This window comes from Palaemon carinicauda, chromosome 21 (assembly GCF_036898095.1).
Source record: "Palaemon carinicauda isolate YSFRI2023 chromosome 21, ASM3689809v2, whole genome shotgun sequence".
Taxonomy (NCBI): Eukaryota; Metazoa; Arthropoda; class Malacostraca; order Decapoda; family Palaemonidae; genus Palaemon; species Palaemon carinicauda.
Window position 1 is genome coordinate 111,883,210 of NC_090745.1, and position 15,552 is coordinate 111,898,761.

The following is a 15,552-nucleotide window of genomic DNA, read 5'->3' on the forward strand; positions in this document are numbered from 1 at the left end:
TCGGGTAAGTATATTCAAAAATTTATTTTACTAATGAAAATAACATTTTGGCCAAGAAAACAGCCTCGTTGTCTATGCAAACAAGGCTACTCTCTTTGCCTCAGTTCCATCTGAATGTAGATCTAAGGTTGCTTAATACTGTAATAGAGGTTTAGCTGAAATTAGTGCATGATGCAAATTATCGGGGATGTAGTTGAACCCTAACAATGCTCAAAGTATGATTATAAGTAGGTCAAGGACAAAGGCTTAACATTCAGATCTCTGCATCAATATTTCTTTAACTATACAGTATACTGTACCACTCCTTTAAATTTTTAAGTGTAATCCTTTATTACAAATTTACTTTTGAGAAACACAGTGAGTCTATTTATTCTTCAATTGCAAAAAAATTGGCTTAATGAGAAAGTCTCAACTTTTTTGATGATCAAGCTATTCTGAAAAAAGAAAAAAATCTTTTAATTCTGCCTTGTTTTGAGTAGTCATGTCTTGTCTTCATCTGCTTTATCTCATCTTAATTTGGTGAACAAAAACTTCCGGTCTATTAATTTTCTTGTTTCTTATTTATGTATTAATCTTTGGCACCATCATTGTTAGTTAGTTATGCATGTTTCATAAGATTTTTTTTTACAATTCTTACCATCCTTTGCTTTCGGATCTTCCCAGACTACCGTCCTCTACATAGTACTAGGTATGCAGTTTATTCTAACAGTCATGCATTCTCCATCATGAGGCTCATTTCTACACAGTATTGTATAAGTTTTATTTGAGCTGTAACCAGATTGGAATGATCTTTCTAATCAAGTAGTTGCAGATTGTGATGATCTTTCTGATCAAGCAGTTGAATCGTTGGAACTTTGGATGTTCAAACTTTCAGCATATGTTTTTATGTTGAACGGGCAGACATAAGTCTCTCTATAGTTTATATATATACTTAAGATATTTTATACTTATTATTCATTACTTCTCATATAGTTTATTTTCTTATTTCCTTCCCTCATGGACTATTTTTCTCTCATGGAGCCATTTGGCTTATAGCTTCCAGCTTTTCCAATGAGGGTTGTAGCTTGTCTAGTAATAGTAATAATGATAATGATGCTATTACTGATTTTATTAGGTCCTTAGTAATAAAATCAGTAAGATCTGTAAATTTTCAAGGTTAAACTCTAGATTTTGCAGAAATTTTCTTACAGATTTTATGGTAAGAGTTTTTATCTATAGTACTGATATTGAAGTTCTGGAAGTTTATGGGCTACTCATATGTTAAGCTTCTTTGCTTTTGTTGAATTTTTTGAGGAACCAGTATCGGATGGTATACAAAAAGCTATATAATGTTTACTAATTTTGTGGTGAAACAGGAAACAGTTGTTCTATGTTTGGTGTGGGCTGATATATGCAAAAGCTCTCTAATTTCGTTTTCCATTATGGGGTCCATGTTGAATTTGTATTGGATCACTACTGTATTCTTGTAGAACAGGTGTCTAACAGAACACAGTAGGAACCAATTACACTCTGTTAGGCTTTGACTTCTTGTGGTATCTCTCTTTCTCTCAAGCGTCTTCTACTCTCAATAATGGACAGTGTCAGAGTGTAATAAGACCTCTGGTTGTCAATCAGGCTGAAGGACCAGTTACTTTAATTAATAAAAGATAAGGTATTTAGGGCGGTATAATTTTGGATCAGCACTCAAAAGTTTCTTTTATGTCATTACCTTCAGCTACTGGATTGCAGGTTGCCAAATGCAATGGGAATTGAAGATAGAAGAGAGTCAGAATCTCGTATATATTATCCTTGCACCAAGTGCTAGGATTTAGCATGTGTACAGTAGTTCAGATTTGTGAAGTTCCAAATCAAGTTTACAAAATGCATGTATAATTGAATTTTGATTAGTGATTTAGAAGATTGGCTTTATATCAATAGAAATGCACGGGATACCCGAGGTATTTTTTGTAGTTAGCATACAATTATGTAAAGAGAAGATAGTTTTTTCTCTTATTGTTTCTGGAAACTACTAGTGTTTTGATAAAATACTAAAGGAAAGTTTATAGCTTTATGGAAAGTAAATCATAGAAAATTTGTGCATTCCATAATCAAAGCAAACATGGAATGTTAATATGATTTATAAAGTAAATTGATAATTTTTTTCGTGTGATTTAATTTTGAAATTTATAATTATCTCTAAATTAGTTATGAATCTTTGTCTATCACATATACACCATAGTGTGTCAGAGTCAGCGTGGTGATGAGGTAAGATTCCATTTAACAATGTAATTATGAACATAAAAACATAACAAATACTGTGCTTATTTGATAGTTGTGTAATTCCTCCCTCCTTACCTACATTTAGTGATGTCATGAGTTTTTTTAGGGTTATGTACAGGCCTACGATAACTACAATTTTATGAAATTCTTGGTATTAATAGTCTTGTGGTGTGTGGAAAATTGTGCCACCTATTGGATCTAGTTGGCATTAGAGGGAAGGGAGATGGGAGAGAGAGCGAGGTAGAATTTTTCTTCTAACAGGTCGGTAAACTGGTGGCTTTGATGATTAAATTATAGTATTAAAATTACATTCTCCAAATGTATTGTATGGTACATGTATGTGTTTGTAAAATTAACAAGAATTATATTTGTTTCATTTTTAAGTTTTGTCTTCAAAGCCAAACATTTTTTTCTCAACAGATTTGTGCCATCATTGGAGGAACTTTCACTGTGGCTGGAATCTTAGATTCATTCATCTTCACTGCCTCTGAATTATTCAAAAAGTTTGAGTTAGGAAAGCAGAGTTGAGAAGGAATAAAAAACTATCGACCTTTTTATATTGGGTAATATACTTTTTTAAATGTAACAGTTTGTTTTAAATATTAAACTTAGCCGGTGAATATATAATAGCTGACGTCTCCGACGGCTCGACAGATTCCAAAAACTCGCGAGCGATCGCCGTGAAGGTTGCGGGTGTGACCACCAGCGCCGACTATCGGCCAGATACCGCATATACTTGTCAACATCTCCAGTTCTTCTCTGTCGGTCTTGTCGACAAGTTGGTTCCGCTCGCTTTATGACCTCGAGTTTTCTACCGAATTGGTGAAGTACTTGGTTTTGGTTTTATTGCTTTCGCCGTGTTGGATTATTCAATACTATCTTCAAAAGAAATGCTTTTGAAAGGAGAGGAAAAGTGTTTTGCCCTTGGTTTTTTTTTTAATCTCTGGTTTTTCCATAGAGAAAAGATGGCCGACCCTTCCCTCAGTGTACGGAAGTGTGTTTAAGGCTTTTAGTAATTATTTTATCACTTTATAAATTATTGTTGATATTTATAGATTTACCTCTATATATTTTATATTTTATATCTCACCCGCCTTTATTAGGCCTCTTCGATTAGCTTTCCATTTATACTAAACATCAAGATAAATTTTATGTTTTGTTTATATGCGGCTTTTACCTATTCCTTGTAGGCGGTCCTAACTTGGAAAACGAAGTTAAACAACGTTGAGCCCATTCAACTTTTATTTTTGTTAAGTTTAAATCAGTTGCTCTGTAAGAGTGATGAGATGAATATTTTTTTAGAAAATATTTTAAGAAATATATTCTTTGAATAGTCTTCGTGCTGTTTTTTCAAAGATGAACTAACGTTTGGTTTATTTATGCTACGCAGTTTGCGCTCTATCGTTACGATAGAGAAAGAGAGAATCACGGTTTCACTTTGCAGAAAGAGTAAATCGATTTTGACGTTTTGTTCATTCTTCTTTTAAACTGAAGTGTTTTAGATACTAATTTAAAGGAACTTGTTAATTTTCAATTTCTTAGTCCTTTCAGTTTTTTCCTTTGGTCAAATAACCTGTTATTGACGAAGGGTGAGTGGGCCATTCTCTTGTGTGTGACAAGAGAGAGAGAGAGAGACGGGGAGAGAGAGAGAAAGAGAGAACGATCCGATCTTTATTCTCGTCCCAAGTCTCTGTACAAGGAGTTTGGGAGCGAGTAATGTTGTTCTCGATTCAGTTTTTTACTCTCGTCCCAAGTCTCTGTACGGGGAGAGAGGATAAAACGTTTTAGTTTTTATTCTCGTCCCAAGGCACTGTACGGTGAGAGATTGAAAACGTAGTCCTTAGTGAACTAGTGTTTAGTCTCCTCCCCAGTCACTGATCTTTTTAACTTTATATATTTCCGTTTTATTCGATATATATGTACAGTATATGTTTATTGATTTTTGCATGTGTTTCATTTTGTACTAATGTGCTTACATTATACGACTCATTTCGCAATTCTAACCTTTTGATGTAAGGGAGAATTGCGTGCTTCAGGTAGAAATCAGTTTTATTCATGTCTAATGTGAAATTATTGAAAAATACGATATCAGTGAAGTAAGTGCAAAAAAAAAAAAAAAAAAAACATGTTCTCTGTTGCGGAGGGTTCGTTTGTTCGTGCTTGTCACTTGCCTAGTCCGAGACCTCTTTCAGGCTCCCCTGCACCAGGGAGAAGGAATGTCGTAGGACCTAAGGGAGTGAGGAGTGTAAACCAACGAACAGACGTTCCCTCAAAGGTATCAGACGTTGCTCGGCAAGCACGTCCTTGCCATAAGACAGGAGAGACGAAGTTTCTCCTCGTCTTCCGATGATTCGTCTCTTTAAAAGCCTGGGCGTATAGTTTCGAGACGGTTGAAACGTTTATTAGTTCCTTCAGAACAAGTTCAACGTCCTAGCTGTAGTCATAATAAGAGTCCCGTTCATAACGATGACGTTCATGTACAGACGTTTCTGCCACAGACTCGACGTGACGTTGAGCGGTGGACGCCGTGGACACAACGTGACGTCGAGTGTCAGTCACCGTAGTCTCGATATAGCATCGAACAGCAGTCACCGCTGTTACTACGGGACGTTTGAACGTCAGTTACTTCTGTCACGACGTGTAGTAGAATAACATTCTCTGCAGTCACAACGTGACATCGACCCTCCAACTTTAACTTCTGTTCATATACAAGTGGATGTAGCCTGTCAGGCTTTTCCTTCACGTCATTCTGAATATAAATCTCCTTCTCGCAAGACTTTAGATTTATCAGATGATGTGCCTTCTGAAGAAGTTGATGACCCCTTTTCAACTAATGTACCTTTGGGGAGTCATTCAGAAGAGGAGTAACCTAGGGTGGTCCAACAATCCCATGTATTTTAATTATGAATTTCTTTAGTGAAATTTTGTCCTAGACTTTCTTCGACGCCTACTTTTACGAAGTCAGTTCTCTCTTGTTCTTCCAAGAGGGCCATGCTCTTACTGGGAGACTGGTTGGAATCCAGGAGAAGTTTAGGAAAGTCTGCTTTTGCTTTTCCTCCTCCTTAATTAGCTTCTCGCTCGGGCATCTGGTGTGACACAGGAGAAGCTCGAGGAGTTCTCGGCTTGGGAGTACCTGCCTCTGCCCAGGGAGACTTCTTAAGCCTTGTGGATTCTCCTCGTCATCTAGCCATGAGACGCTCCAAGATTTTATGGTCGGCTTCAGAGCTAGACCATCTCCTGTTAGGAGTTTTTTTTTTCGAGCGTTTGAAGTTTTTATTTGTTGGATTGGTCCCTGGGAGCCTTAAGTAAGAAGGTCTCTCCAGCTGTCAATGTATTGCTGTACAATTATGTCATGCATGAACAAGGCTATCAGGGATGGCTCCAATGATCTGGCAGCCACGTTCACTGCAGGAACAAGGCTATCAGGGATGGCTCCAATGATCTGGCAGCCACGTTCACTGCAGGAGTACTTGAGATGTAAGTGCGCTCAATGTGTTCATTGTCAAGACAAACTTCACGATGAAGACTACCAAATCTGTCTTGGCAGCAGTAAGGGAAGGCGACTGGATGGTCTCTCTCGACCTTCAGGATGCATACTTCCACATCCCGATTCATCCAAACTTTCAACAACATCTGAGGTTTGTGGACGGGAAAGTAATGTACCAATTTCGAGCACTGTACTTCGGCCTCATTCCTGCTCCTCTTGTTTTTACAAGGCCCTTGCAAAATGTAGCAAGCTTTCTACATTTTTTGAGGATTCAGAGCCTCCCTTTATTTTGACGACTGGCTAATCAGGGCGTCGTCATTATATCGCTGTCTGGAGAGCCTCTAATGGACATTAGACCTAACCAAGGAGCTAGGTCTCATAGTGAACGTAGAGAAGTCGTAACTTACAGTACCCCATCCCAGACTATTCTTTATTTGGGAATGGAGATACAGTGTCTGATTTTTCGGGCCTTTTTCGTCTCCCACAAGAATGGAACAAGCTCTGTTAAAAGTCCTTCACTTGCAAGAGAAAAACAGTTGCTCTGTAAGAGTTTGAACTAGCCTCGTGGGAACTCTTTCATCGCTGGAGTAGTTTATCTCTCTGGGGAGACTCAACCTATGCCCTCTCCAATTTCACCTAAACCATTGGAACAAGGAGAAGGGCTTAGAGAGTATCTCTTTCCCAATCTCCAACTCAGTCTAGACATGTCTGACTTAGTGGGACAGCAACATCAGACTTCGAGAAGGTCTTTCTCTTGCGATCAAGAACCCAAACCATGTGTTGTATTCAGATGCATCGGATTTGGGTTAGGGAGCTCCACTGGACAGTCTGGAATGCTCGGGTCTTTGATCCACGGATCAGAAGGAACTCCATTTAAGGCAAGTAACATCTCTCCTTTGGCGAGATTTGTGCAAGGAAAAATGAATGTCTTGGCGGACTGCCTCAGCAGAAGAGGACAAGTCATCTCCATGGAGTGGACGTTGCATAAGACTGTGTGCGAGAAGCTATGGATGACATGGGGTCAACCCACCATAGATCTTTTTGCGACTTCACTGACAAAGAGGCTCTCGACTTACTGCTTTCCAGTTCCAGATCCAGAGGCAGCCCACATAGACGCTTTCCTGCTGGACTGGTCTCACCTGGACGTTTATGCCTTTCCACCTTTCAAGATCCTAAACAAGGTGATGCAGAAGTTCACCTCTCACGAAGGGACCAGGTTGACATTGGTTGCTCCACTCTGGCCCGCGAGAGAGTGGTTCACAGAGGTACTTCTATGGCTGGTAGACATTCCAAGAAGTCTGCCGTTACGGATGGATCTCTTGCAACAGCCTCACGTAAAGAGATTTCATCAAAGCCTCCCCACGCTTCGTCTAACTGCCTTCAGACTATCGAAAGACTCTCTTGAGCTCGAGGGTTTTCGAAGGAGGCAGCTAGAGCGATCGCGAGGGCTAGAAGATCCTCTACCATCAGGATCTATCAGTCGAAATGGGAGGTATTTAGAGACTGGTGCAAGTCCTCCTCTATTTCCTCTTCCAAGTGCCTCTGTAGCGCAGATTGCGGATTTTCTGCCTTATCTGAGAAACGGTCGCTCCCTCTCTGCATCCACCATTAAAGGCTACAGAAGCATGTTAGCTTCTGTTTTCAGGCATAAGGGTTTGGATCTTTCTAATAACAAAGATCTCCAAGACCTGCTTAAGTCTTTCGAGACTTCCAAGGAGCGTCATATTTCGACTCCTGCTTGGAACTTGGACGTGGTCCTACAGTTCCTTATGTCAGACAGGTTTGAACCATTAAATTCAGCCTCCCTGAAGGATCTTACCCTCAAGACACTTTTTTTTGGTGAGCTTGGCTTCGGCTAAAAGGGTTAGTGAGATACATGCTTTTAGCAAGAACATCGGCTTCTCCGCTAATAAAGCAGTATGCGCTCTTCAACTTGGTTTTTTTGGCCAAGAATGAACTTCCGTCTCGTCCTTGGCCTAAATCATTTGAAATCCCCAGTCTTTCTGAGATTGTGGGGAATGAAGTTGAAAGAGTGCTGTGCCCCGTTAGAGCTCTTAAATTTTGTTTATCCAGAACTAAACCGCGACGAGGTTGTTCAGAGGCTTTATGGTGCTCCGTTAAAAAGCCCTCTTTGCCCATGTCTAAGAATGCGTGGTCTTATTTTATTAGACTTTTGATTCGGGAGGCACACTCTCAATTAAGTGAGAAGGATCATAATTTACTTAAAGTCAAGGCTCATGAAGTTAGAGCGATAGCAACTTCTGTAGCGTTTAAGCAAAATAGACCCATTAAAAGTATTATGGACGCGACCTTTTGGAGAGGCAAGTCGGTTTTCGCTTCATATTACTTGAAAGATGTCCAGACTCTTTATGAGGACTGCTACACACTGGGACCATTCGTAGCAGCGAGTGCAGTAGTGGGTCAAGGCTCTACCACTACATTCCCTTAATCCCAATATCCTTTTAATCTACTCTTGAAATTTTTAATCTTATTTTGGGTTGTACGGGAGACTAAGAAGTCTTTCGCAATCTTTTTGATTTGGCGGGTGGTCAAAATATTGTTTCTTGAGAGCGCCCAGATTAAGGGTATTGATGAGGTCCTGTTATAGGGGTGTTCACCCTGGATATAGCAGCTCCTGGGAGTCTTTCAGCATCCTAAGAGGATCGCTGGGCTTCGTGAGGATAGCGGACTAATGAGGCAGAGTAATAATCAGAGTCTGCTTCCTTACCAGGTACCCATACTTAAGTCTGTTTTTTGAATAGTTGTCAAAAACTCTTGAGCATATACGCCTTTATTGTATTAATACTGGTCTCTACCCACCACCATGGGTGTGAATCAGCTATTATATATTCACCGGCTAAGTTTAATATTTAAAAATGATATTTTGATTATAAAATAAATTTTTGAATATACTTACCCGGTGAATATATAAATTAAAGGCCCTCCCTTCCTCCCCGATAGAGACCTAGGGGACTGAGAAGAACTGGAGATGTTGACAAGTATATGCGGTATCTGGCCGATAGTCGGCGCTGGTGGTCACACCCGCAACCTTCACGGCGATCGCTCGCGAGTTTTTGGAATCTGTCGAGCCGTCGGAGACGTCAGCTATTATATATTCACCGGGTAAGTATATTCAAAAATTTATTTTATAATCAAAATATCATTTTATAAAGCGATTTAATATTTTGGTGTCAGAATTCATGGTACTTATTGTAAACAGTTAGCAAAATATTGGATAGCAATATATTTGTTAAGAATACATATCTAGTATGGTCAACACGTGTTTCTGACAGAAGCGTTTTTGGTTACTCATATTTTCTTGTTGCAGGGATGCTGGAGATTTTAGTGCATTTGATCTCTTGGGAGTGTTGATATCTCATGTGACTTGTATGTTCTGCTAACAGTTCTTTCATTATTGAGTGATTTGGTAAGTGGGAAATTTGTCTATAGCTTTCTACATTATCTCATCGTAGCAATCCGAATGGTGCTTCACATCTAGAAATCCCAGGTTGGCACTTTGTTGTTTGTTTATGTAGATAGTAACTAATAGCTTTTATCTCAACCTATTGTCAAATTTATATGCAATTTTAATTGTTTCTCGGGAGTCTTATAAATTTATTTTCATCTTCAGTTGGTGTATCTTTAATGGTGCTTGTAAGGGAATTATTGAATGAATCAAGGTTTACGAGAAACCCTGACAGATTCTGGTTTGCTAGATTTGAATTATTGATTGCAACTATGATTGATAAATCCTATTAGTATTGTTAACATTTAGGGGATGGTAGTCAAGAGTTGATTCTTGCTGGATTGTTGCTAGGTATTATTCTATAGATAAAGAGGAGGGCATTGGTATAGTCTTTTTATAGCCTTACACTTTTATTATGGACTACCTCCATTACCGGAAGTGAAGCATAGTGCGTCTTTAAATTTCTTATGTGAAAAATTTATTCCATTTATAGTACTCACACTTGTCCACGTTACATTTCTCTACTTAAATCAGGCATATGGTATCTTCACTTAGAGGAAGACTTCTGACTTTACCAATATTAAATTTTGGTGGAAGGTTTGCTTTTTAGTGTATAGGTGTCTTCATCCAAGAGTTCCACATCTTCCCATGTCTACAAGTCAAGAATTGAATCAATTATTTTATGGACTATTCCTCTATATAAACTGTAGACACTGAATCTAGATAAGTATCTTGATATTTCTGTTAATTCTAATTCTTAAAAAGGATGTAAAATTTCTCCTAAAAAGTACCAAAGCTGTGTAGTTTTTATTCAATAACATTTTCAGATGTTACTCTTATGATGCTGATTCATTGAAGTATTTTTCAACTATTAGTATTCAGGGTGTAGTTTTAATAGATTTTTCTTAAAGTATATATTTTCATTATTTTTACTCTTATGTTACTAGAAAATTAAAATAACACTTACCTTAATTGACAAATGCACTGAATATTTCCTACACTATTGAAAAAATGTTAACAAATTTTATCATTCTTTTGCTATTATTTATTATAATGATTTATAGTTTATAACCTTTTAAATTAATTTTATTATGATGCTTATTTGATTTTCAAAGATTAACATTATTGTTCTCTCTGTTGTTTACCAATATTCTTGTAACTAATAGAATTTTTTTACGTCTTATATATTTTTTTATGAAGCAATTTAGGCAAGACCTAATAATGTGGTCACACTTTGAGAGTTATTGTTTAATGAAAAACCCTCCCCAAAATTGGCTCTTGAAAATGTCATTTTCTCCTAACAATAAATTTTTGTTGAATTACATGATTGGATGATATTGTACACTTTTGACTGACTAGTAAGTAGTCTTTTAATTTTACATTGATTTCCAAGGGCACTAATAATTTGTAATAGTTTCTAGGATGAAATTGCTTTTAAAGTTACAAAATATTTTAACTGAAGAATAAAAAAAAATCAACATTTTTGAAAATTGCACAATAGGTTCAATATGATTAAATGGGTATTTTTTTGTTTTAGGCCAACATTGAGTGTTGGGTATTTTTTTGTTTTAGGCCAACATTGAGTGTTAAGTGGCACTGATAGCTTTTATATATTTTTTACAAGTGTGTTCTTACTATTTTTAAAACTAAATGTAAGGATGTTTTTCCCAAGATTTCATTGTTAAACTGAGTGTATTCCAGTGCTTGTGTGATTCAGATGTATGTAGTCATTTATTTTTTTTTTTTTTTATAAAATCCAGTCAAAATTGAAATGTTTAGTAAAATATCACTCCATTTACTTTTCTTGCTGCTACTTTTTTCTCTGTTGTTTCTGTTTAGGGTTTTTTAATATACAGTTTTAATGCTACCGATGTTCAAAATCAAAGTCTAGAGTAGTTATTGGATGTTAAAACTTGTAGATCACTTTAAAGATGTGTTTAGCAATGCAGATTACAAGTCTGTGTCATGATGACAGTCTTTGAAACGATATATAGTATTTGGATTGGTGAATTTGGGCGTTATTGCTCGTGAACTAATGGGAAACCTAGTACTCGTTAGAGGAGGTTGTACAGCAAGAAGGAAGTGGGAATGGAGGTATAGTAAAAGGATATAAAGCTAGTATAGCGAAGAGGCTAAAGGAACACTGCAGTCCAGCTAGTAATGCTTAAAAGTTCACAGACCCCCTTCCCCCCCCCAAACCAAAATTTAAAATGTTGTCTTGTCTCACCAAAGTTTAAAAAGTTTTCCTGTAAGAATTATTGTGGCGTAATTTAGATTTTGAGCTAGAGATTTGTAAACTATTAGATGAATTTCTTAAGTGGCTTTTTAAACGTTCTGTCTGCGATAAGTAGAAATGTTACAGTTCACTGAGGGTGTTGCATTGGTGGAAATTAATTTCTGATATTTTTATTATGTAATGAATATAATTTTTTCTTCCAATAGAAAATGAATACTGTATTTGCTTCACTTCCAAGTAATTATGTAAATTCTGAGGTTTCATGTTTTTCATATAATCAGTGAGGGGCTTCTGCTGCATAGATCAGCAGTTAGTGGAATTCAGATCACTTGTTAAGAGATCATATTTTTAAGGGTGAAAAGTATTGTAAATCTCATACTGAACTATTGCACCAAATATTGAGTTAAGTATTAATGTTTATGGTGAGCAGTGACTTTAGAATATAGTTTTTAATTTCCCAAGATAATTTACTTTTAAGTCAAGAATGCCTGCACATTTTGGAGCTAACATAAATTGTTACTTTACCTTGTGAAAGGGTTCAGAGTTGAAGACATGAATACATGTTATCTTTGAAATAAAAATGTAAGCATTATTGCAAAGATAGTACTCAATATTAATTTCTTGAGTTCCATGATTATATAAATATATATAATTACTGATGAAATTATGCTCATTGTGATTAATAATTTCTCTTAATTAAATGACTCCCAGAGAAGAAAATTAAGGTATAATTTGTTTAGGTTCAATTTACTTGAGGAAAAACCATCACTTTTTATCCAGGCATTTGATGTTTAAAAAAAAATGTATACTGTACAGTTATATGACAGTAATATTTGTTGATATATCATGTTTTAAATATGAAGTATTTTTCTACTACATTCCATCTCTGATTTCTTAAATAAAGTGGTCTCAAATTATTTTATTTTCATTTTATTGAAATTTTGAACATGATAAATTTATTTTACCAAACATTTTTTATTGTGGTGTAATTTGGATTTTGAGTCCTATGAAATGTATATTTTACAGTAATTTATTTAAAATTATATAAAATATGTAGCCTTGCCAATTGTAATTTTGATTATGTATAATAGTGATAAGTAACTGAAAGCTAACTTCTTATTGTTCCAACACGGAGTACTTACCTCGAACTACTTTCTTAGGAGTATCTGGGATCTCCTCCCAATCGACCAGAATTTTGTGTAGTTTACCCTACTCCCGTTTTCTATGTGGGAGGAACCCCTGGTGGAGTGATATGCGCCATGAGGCGACCCGGGGTCAGAGAGCGTGCTCGTTCAGGTCTCGGTCGCCAGTAAGTTTTCTGGTCGCGTCGTGATAACATCTCGACGCGCTCTCCTTACCCAGTGCGACCCTTTGTGTCCTACGCAGTCCCATTGTGTTCATTCCATACCCTTTCCCTCTGTGTTCCTGTGTCTCGCGGTGCCTTGCTAGTGCATTATGGAGCATCCCAGTCGTTGTCCCGGCCCTATGGCCGGTAAATCTTGTGGCGCTTTCCTATCTAAGCCGGAGGTTGACCCTCACTCCTTGTGTTCGTCGTGTAGGAGCAGCGTATGTTCTCCTACAGCCACATGTCCGGAGTGCGAGTCCTGGAACGAGGTGCATTGGGTGCGCTACGGCACCAAGAAGAAGAAGGCGTCCAAGAGGTTGCCTAAGGCGGCGAGCGTCTCCTCGGCGCTTGCTTCTCCCGATGCCTCTTCGGATAGAGCTTCTCAGCCGCCTTCCCCTACCCAGAGTAGGGGACGAGGTAAGTCCGTTGCGGGGGGGGCGGAAGCGGCCCATTGCTCTTCCCCAGGAGTCTGTGATGAATGTTAGTGGGGATGATATGTCGGTTCAGGCAAGTGGGAGGCCTGAGGGAGGGACGGGAGTGTGTTCGGAGTCCTGGTGCCAGCTTGCAAGGTCCGTCTCTTCCGACGATCCTATGTGGGGAAAGGCTGCTGCAGCCTATTCCCACGCTTCTTGGGCCTGCATTTCAGGTATGTCAGCAGCCGGGGGAGACGCCGAGAAGGAGGATTCACCGTCGTCGGACCCCCTCGCGTGGGCACCGCCGAGGACGCCCTTCAGGCCGCCCATGAGACTGGAGGAAGAATTCCCAGTAAGAAGTTGCCTTGCTCTCGCCCAGCGCCGTCAGCAACGCTCCCTCCCGTCTTCCTGGAGCCTTCGTCACCTACGGACCGGCACGAAGAACCACCAGCGGCGCGGGACGACTCAGACCGTTGTCCTACAGATCTTCGGTCTCCTCTTTCTCCTCGGAGGACGGAGGTCCGAGGGACCCGAAGAGGAGGTCCCGTTCCCGTTCCAGATCTCGCCACGCCGGGAGGCGCTCTAGATCCCCCAGAAGGAAGCACAGGAGAAGCCATTCTCCTAGGGAGGAATGGGTGCGAGTCGCCATCCCACGCAGCCACCTCCTAGGAGCTTCAGCAGTCCCGGGTACCTCTGGCTGGCTCCCAAGAGCTCGTTCTCCTTCCACGGAGTACGTCCCCTACAGCAGGTCCGAGTGTCGGCGAAAATCCTCACTTCAGGCTCCGGTCGACAGGCATAAGTCTGCGAAGGTTCCGACTCCATCCGCCCAGCGGAGAGTGTCGCCCCTTTGGCCTGGCAGCCGTGTCCCAGCCTCTAAGTCTTCGACAGGCCGTCTGGAGCGTAAGAGACAGCCAGTGACCACGACGAAGCCCGCAGCAGCTTGGTCCTCCGCAGGGAGAGACAGGTCCAGGACGGAGGCCTCCGTCCCAGTGGCGATGCCCGTTCTACGACCAGAACCGCCTTAGTCGTACCACGACAAGAAGATGCCACCACCTTAAGCAGAGCCCCCCCCTTGTAGGTGTATCTTCTCAGGCAGAGGACCATCTGACGGAAGGCCTAGGAGATGGCGGGGAAGGCTCAACGAATGAGGCCTCCGCGTATAGAAAAGTGCTAGCCCTCATCAGGCGCCATCACAGGCTAGACGAGCCCCAGTTTGCTTCTCTCCGTCGGAGACCTCCATGATGGAGGATTTGGCCCTGGACTTAGTCTACGTTTCATCGTGGCTAGACTGGTGGGCCTGCACACTAGGGGGCTTTGAGGCCTCACACGATCTCTCGGTCCCCGAGAACCAGACCTTGCTAAAGGAACCGAAATCAGACTCCTATTAAAGAATGGGGATTTGTATTCATGCTGGAACAAAAAGTCATTACTCTATGCGCTGTGGGTGCAAAGACAGAATTTGCTATTATACAAGTAGCAACAGCAAAGATGAGGTCTTCAAGTTTACCAAGAATTTTAGATTTCACTATCCAGACAGGAGCTTCTTTAGATTACATTAGTGCGATTACATAAAATTTCTTTGACAACCAGCAGTCAAAGGCTGAACAAGCCTACAACAAGTACCCTTCCATTGGGTCAATCCTCAGAAATACATAACAGCATTTGACAGATTCTTCAATGAGTTCTTTGAGTGACTCTCATTAGAGGTAAGGTATCTTGAAATACCGCCATCTCCACACTGAAAACTGTTCTAAAGACAGGCAATATGGCTCAATTTTCATATGCTGATTAAAATGACCTTTCTGTTCTTCAGCCTCTGTCCTGATGTAACTCAAAGTTCACACAATAAGTTCAGTTTCTTGCAGGGCCAAGTAACATGTGAAATATTTGAACAAGCAGCCAGTGGAAGATTTTAGAAACCCTACCAGTCAAATCCTCATTTGCAAAGGTCGTAGATTGAATGTGGGCATCTAACCTTCAGGGACCCTTTTAGCCCTTTAAAATTAATTGCAGTGGAACCTCAGCAGGACAGTTGCCCTTTAACAAAGACTACAATCTTTCTATGGTAAATTTTCCTTAAAGATGTTCTACTGAGGAAGAGAAGCCCAGATCCACAATGTGTTATGATCATGCAAGGAAAGACCATATTTAATTTTTTAACTGGATGAGAGATTGAGTTAGCCTGCAATACTTGACCTAAGAAACTGCCGGAATGAGAAATTTTCAAAATAATTTTGCAAGGAATCAAATTATCTTAATAGGCACTATTGTCTGTTAGACATGACAAGTCCCATCCTGGGGAGTCCATCTTGTTTTTACAGATAATGTTGAATATCTATCACCAAC

General features: G+C 39.5%; 1 protein-coding gene across 1 annotated transcript in view; it reads left to right on the plus strand.

The window, feature by feature from the left end:
- Nucleotides 1-12,365, plus strand: part of LOC137615407 (endoplasmic reticulum-Golgi intermediate compartment protein 1-like) — a 48,756-nt gene extending 36,391 nt beyond the window's left edge. Inside the window, exons 9-11 of the mRNA XM_068345273.1 lie at nt 2,680-2,822; nt 9,075-10,749; nt 10,785-12,365. Of these exons, the coding sequence (XP_068201374.1) occupies nt 2,680-2,787 (108 nt within the window). The 3' untranslated portion in view covers nt 2,788-2,822; nt 9,075-10,749; nt 10,785-12,365. The remainder of the gene's footprint in view (nt 1-2,679; nt 2,823-9,074; nt 10,750-10,784) is intronic.
- Nucleotides 12,366-15,552: the final 3,187 nt, after the last annotated feature.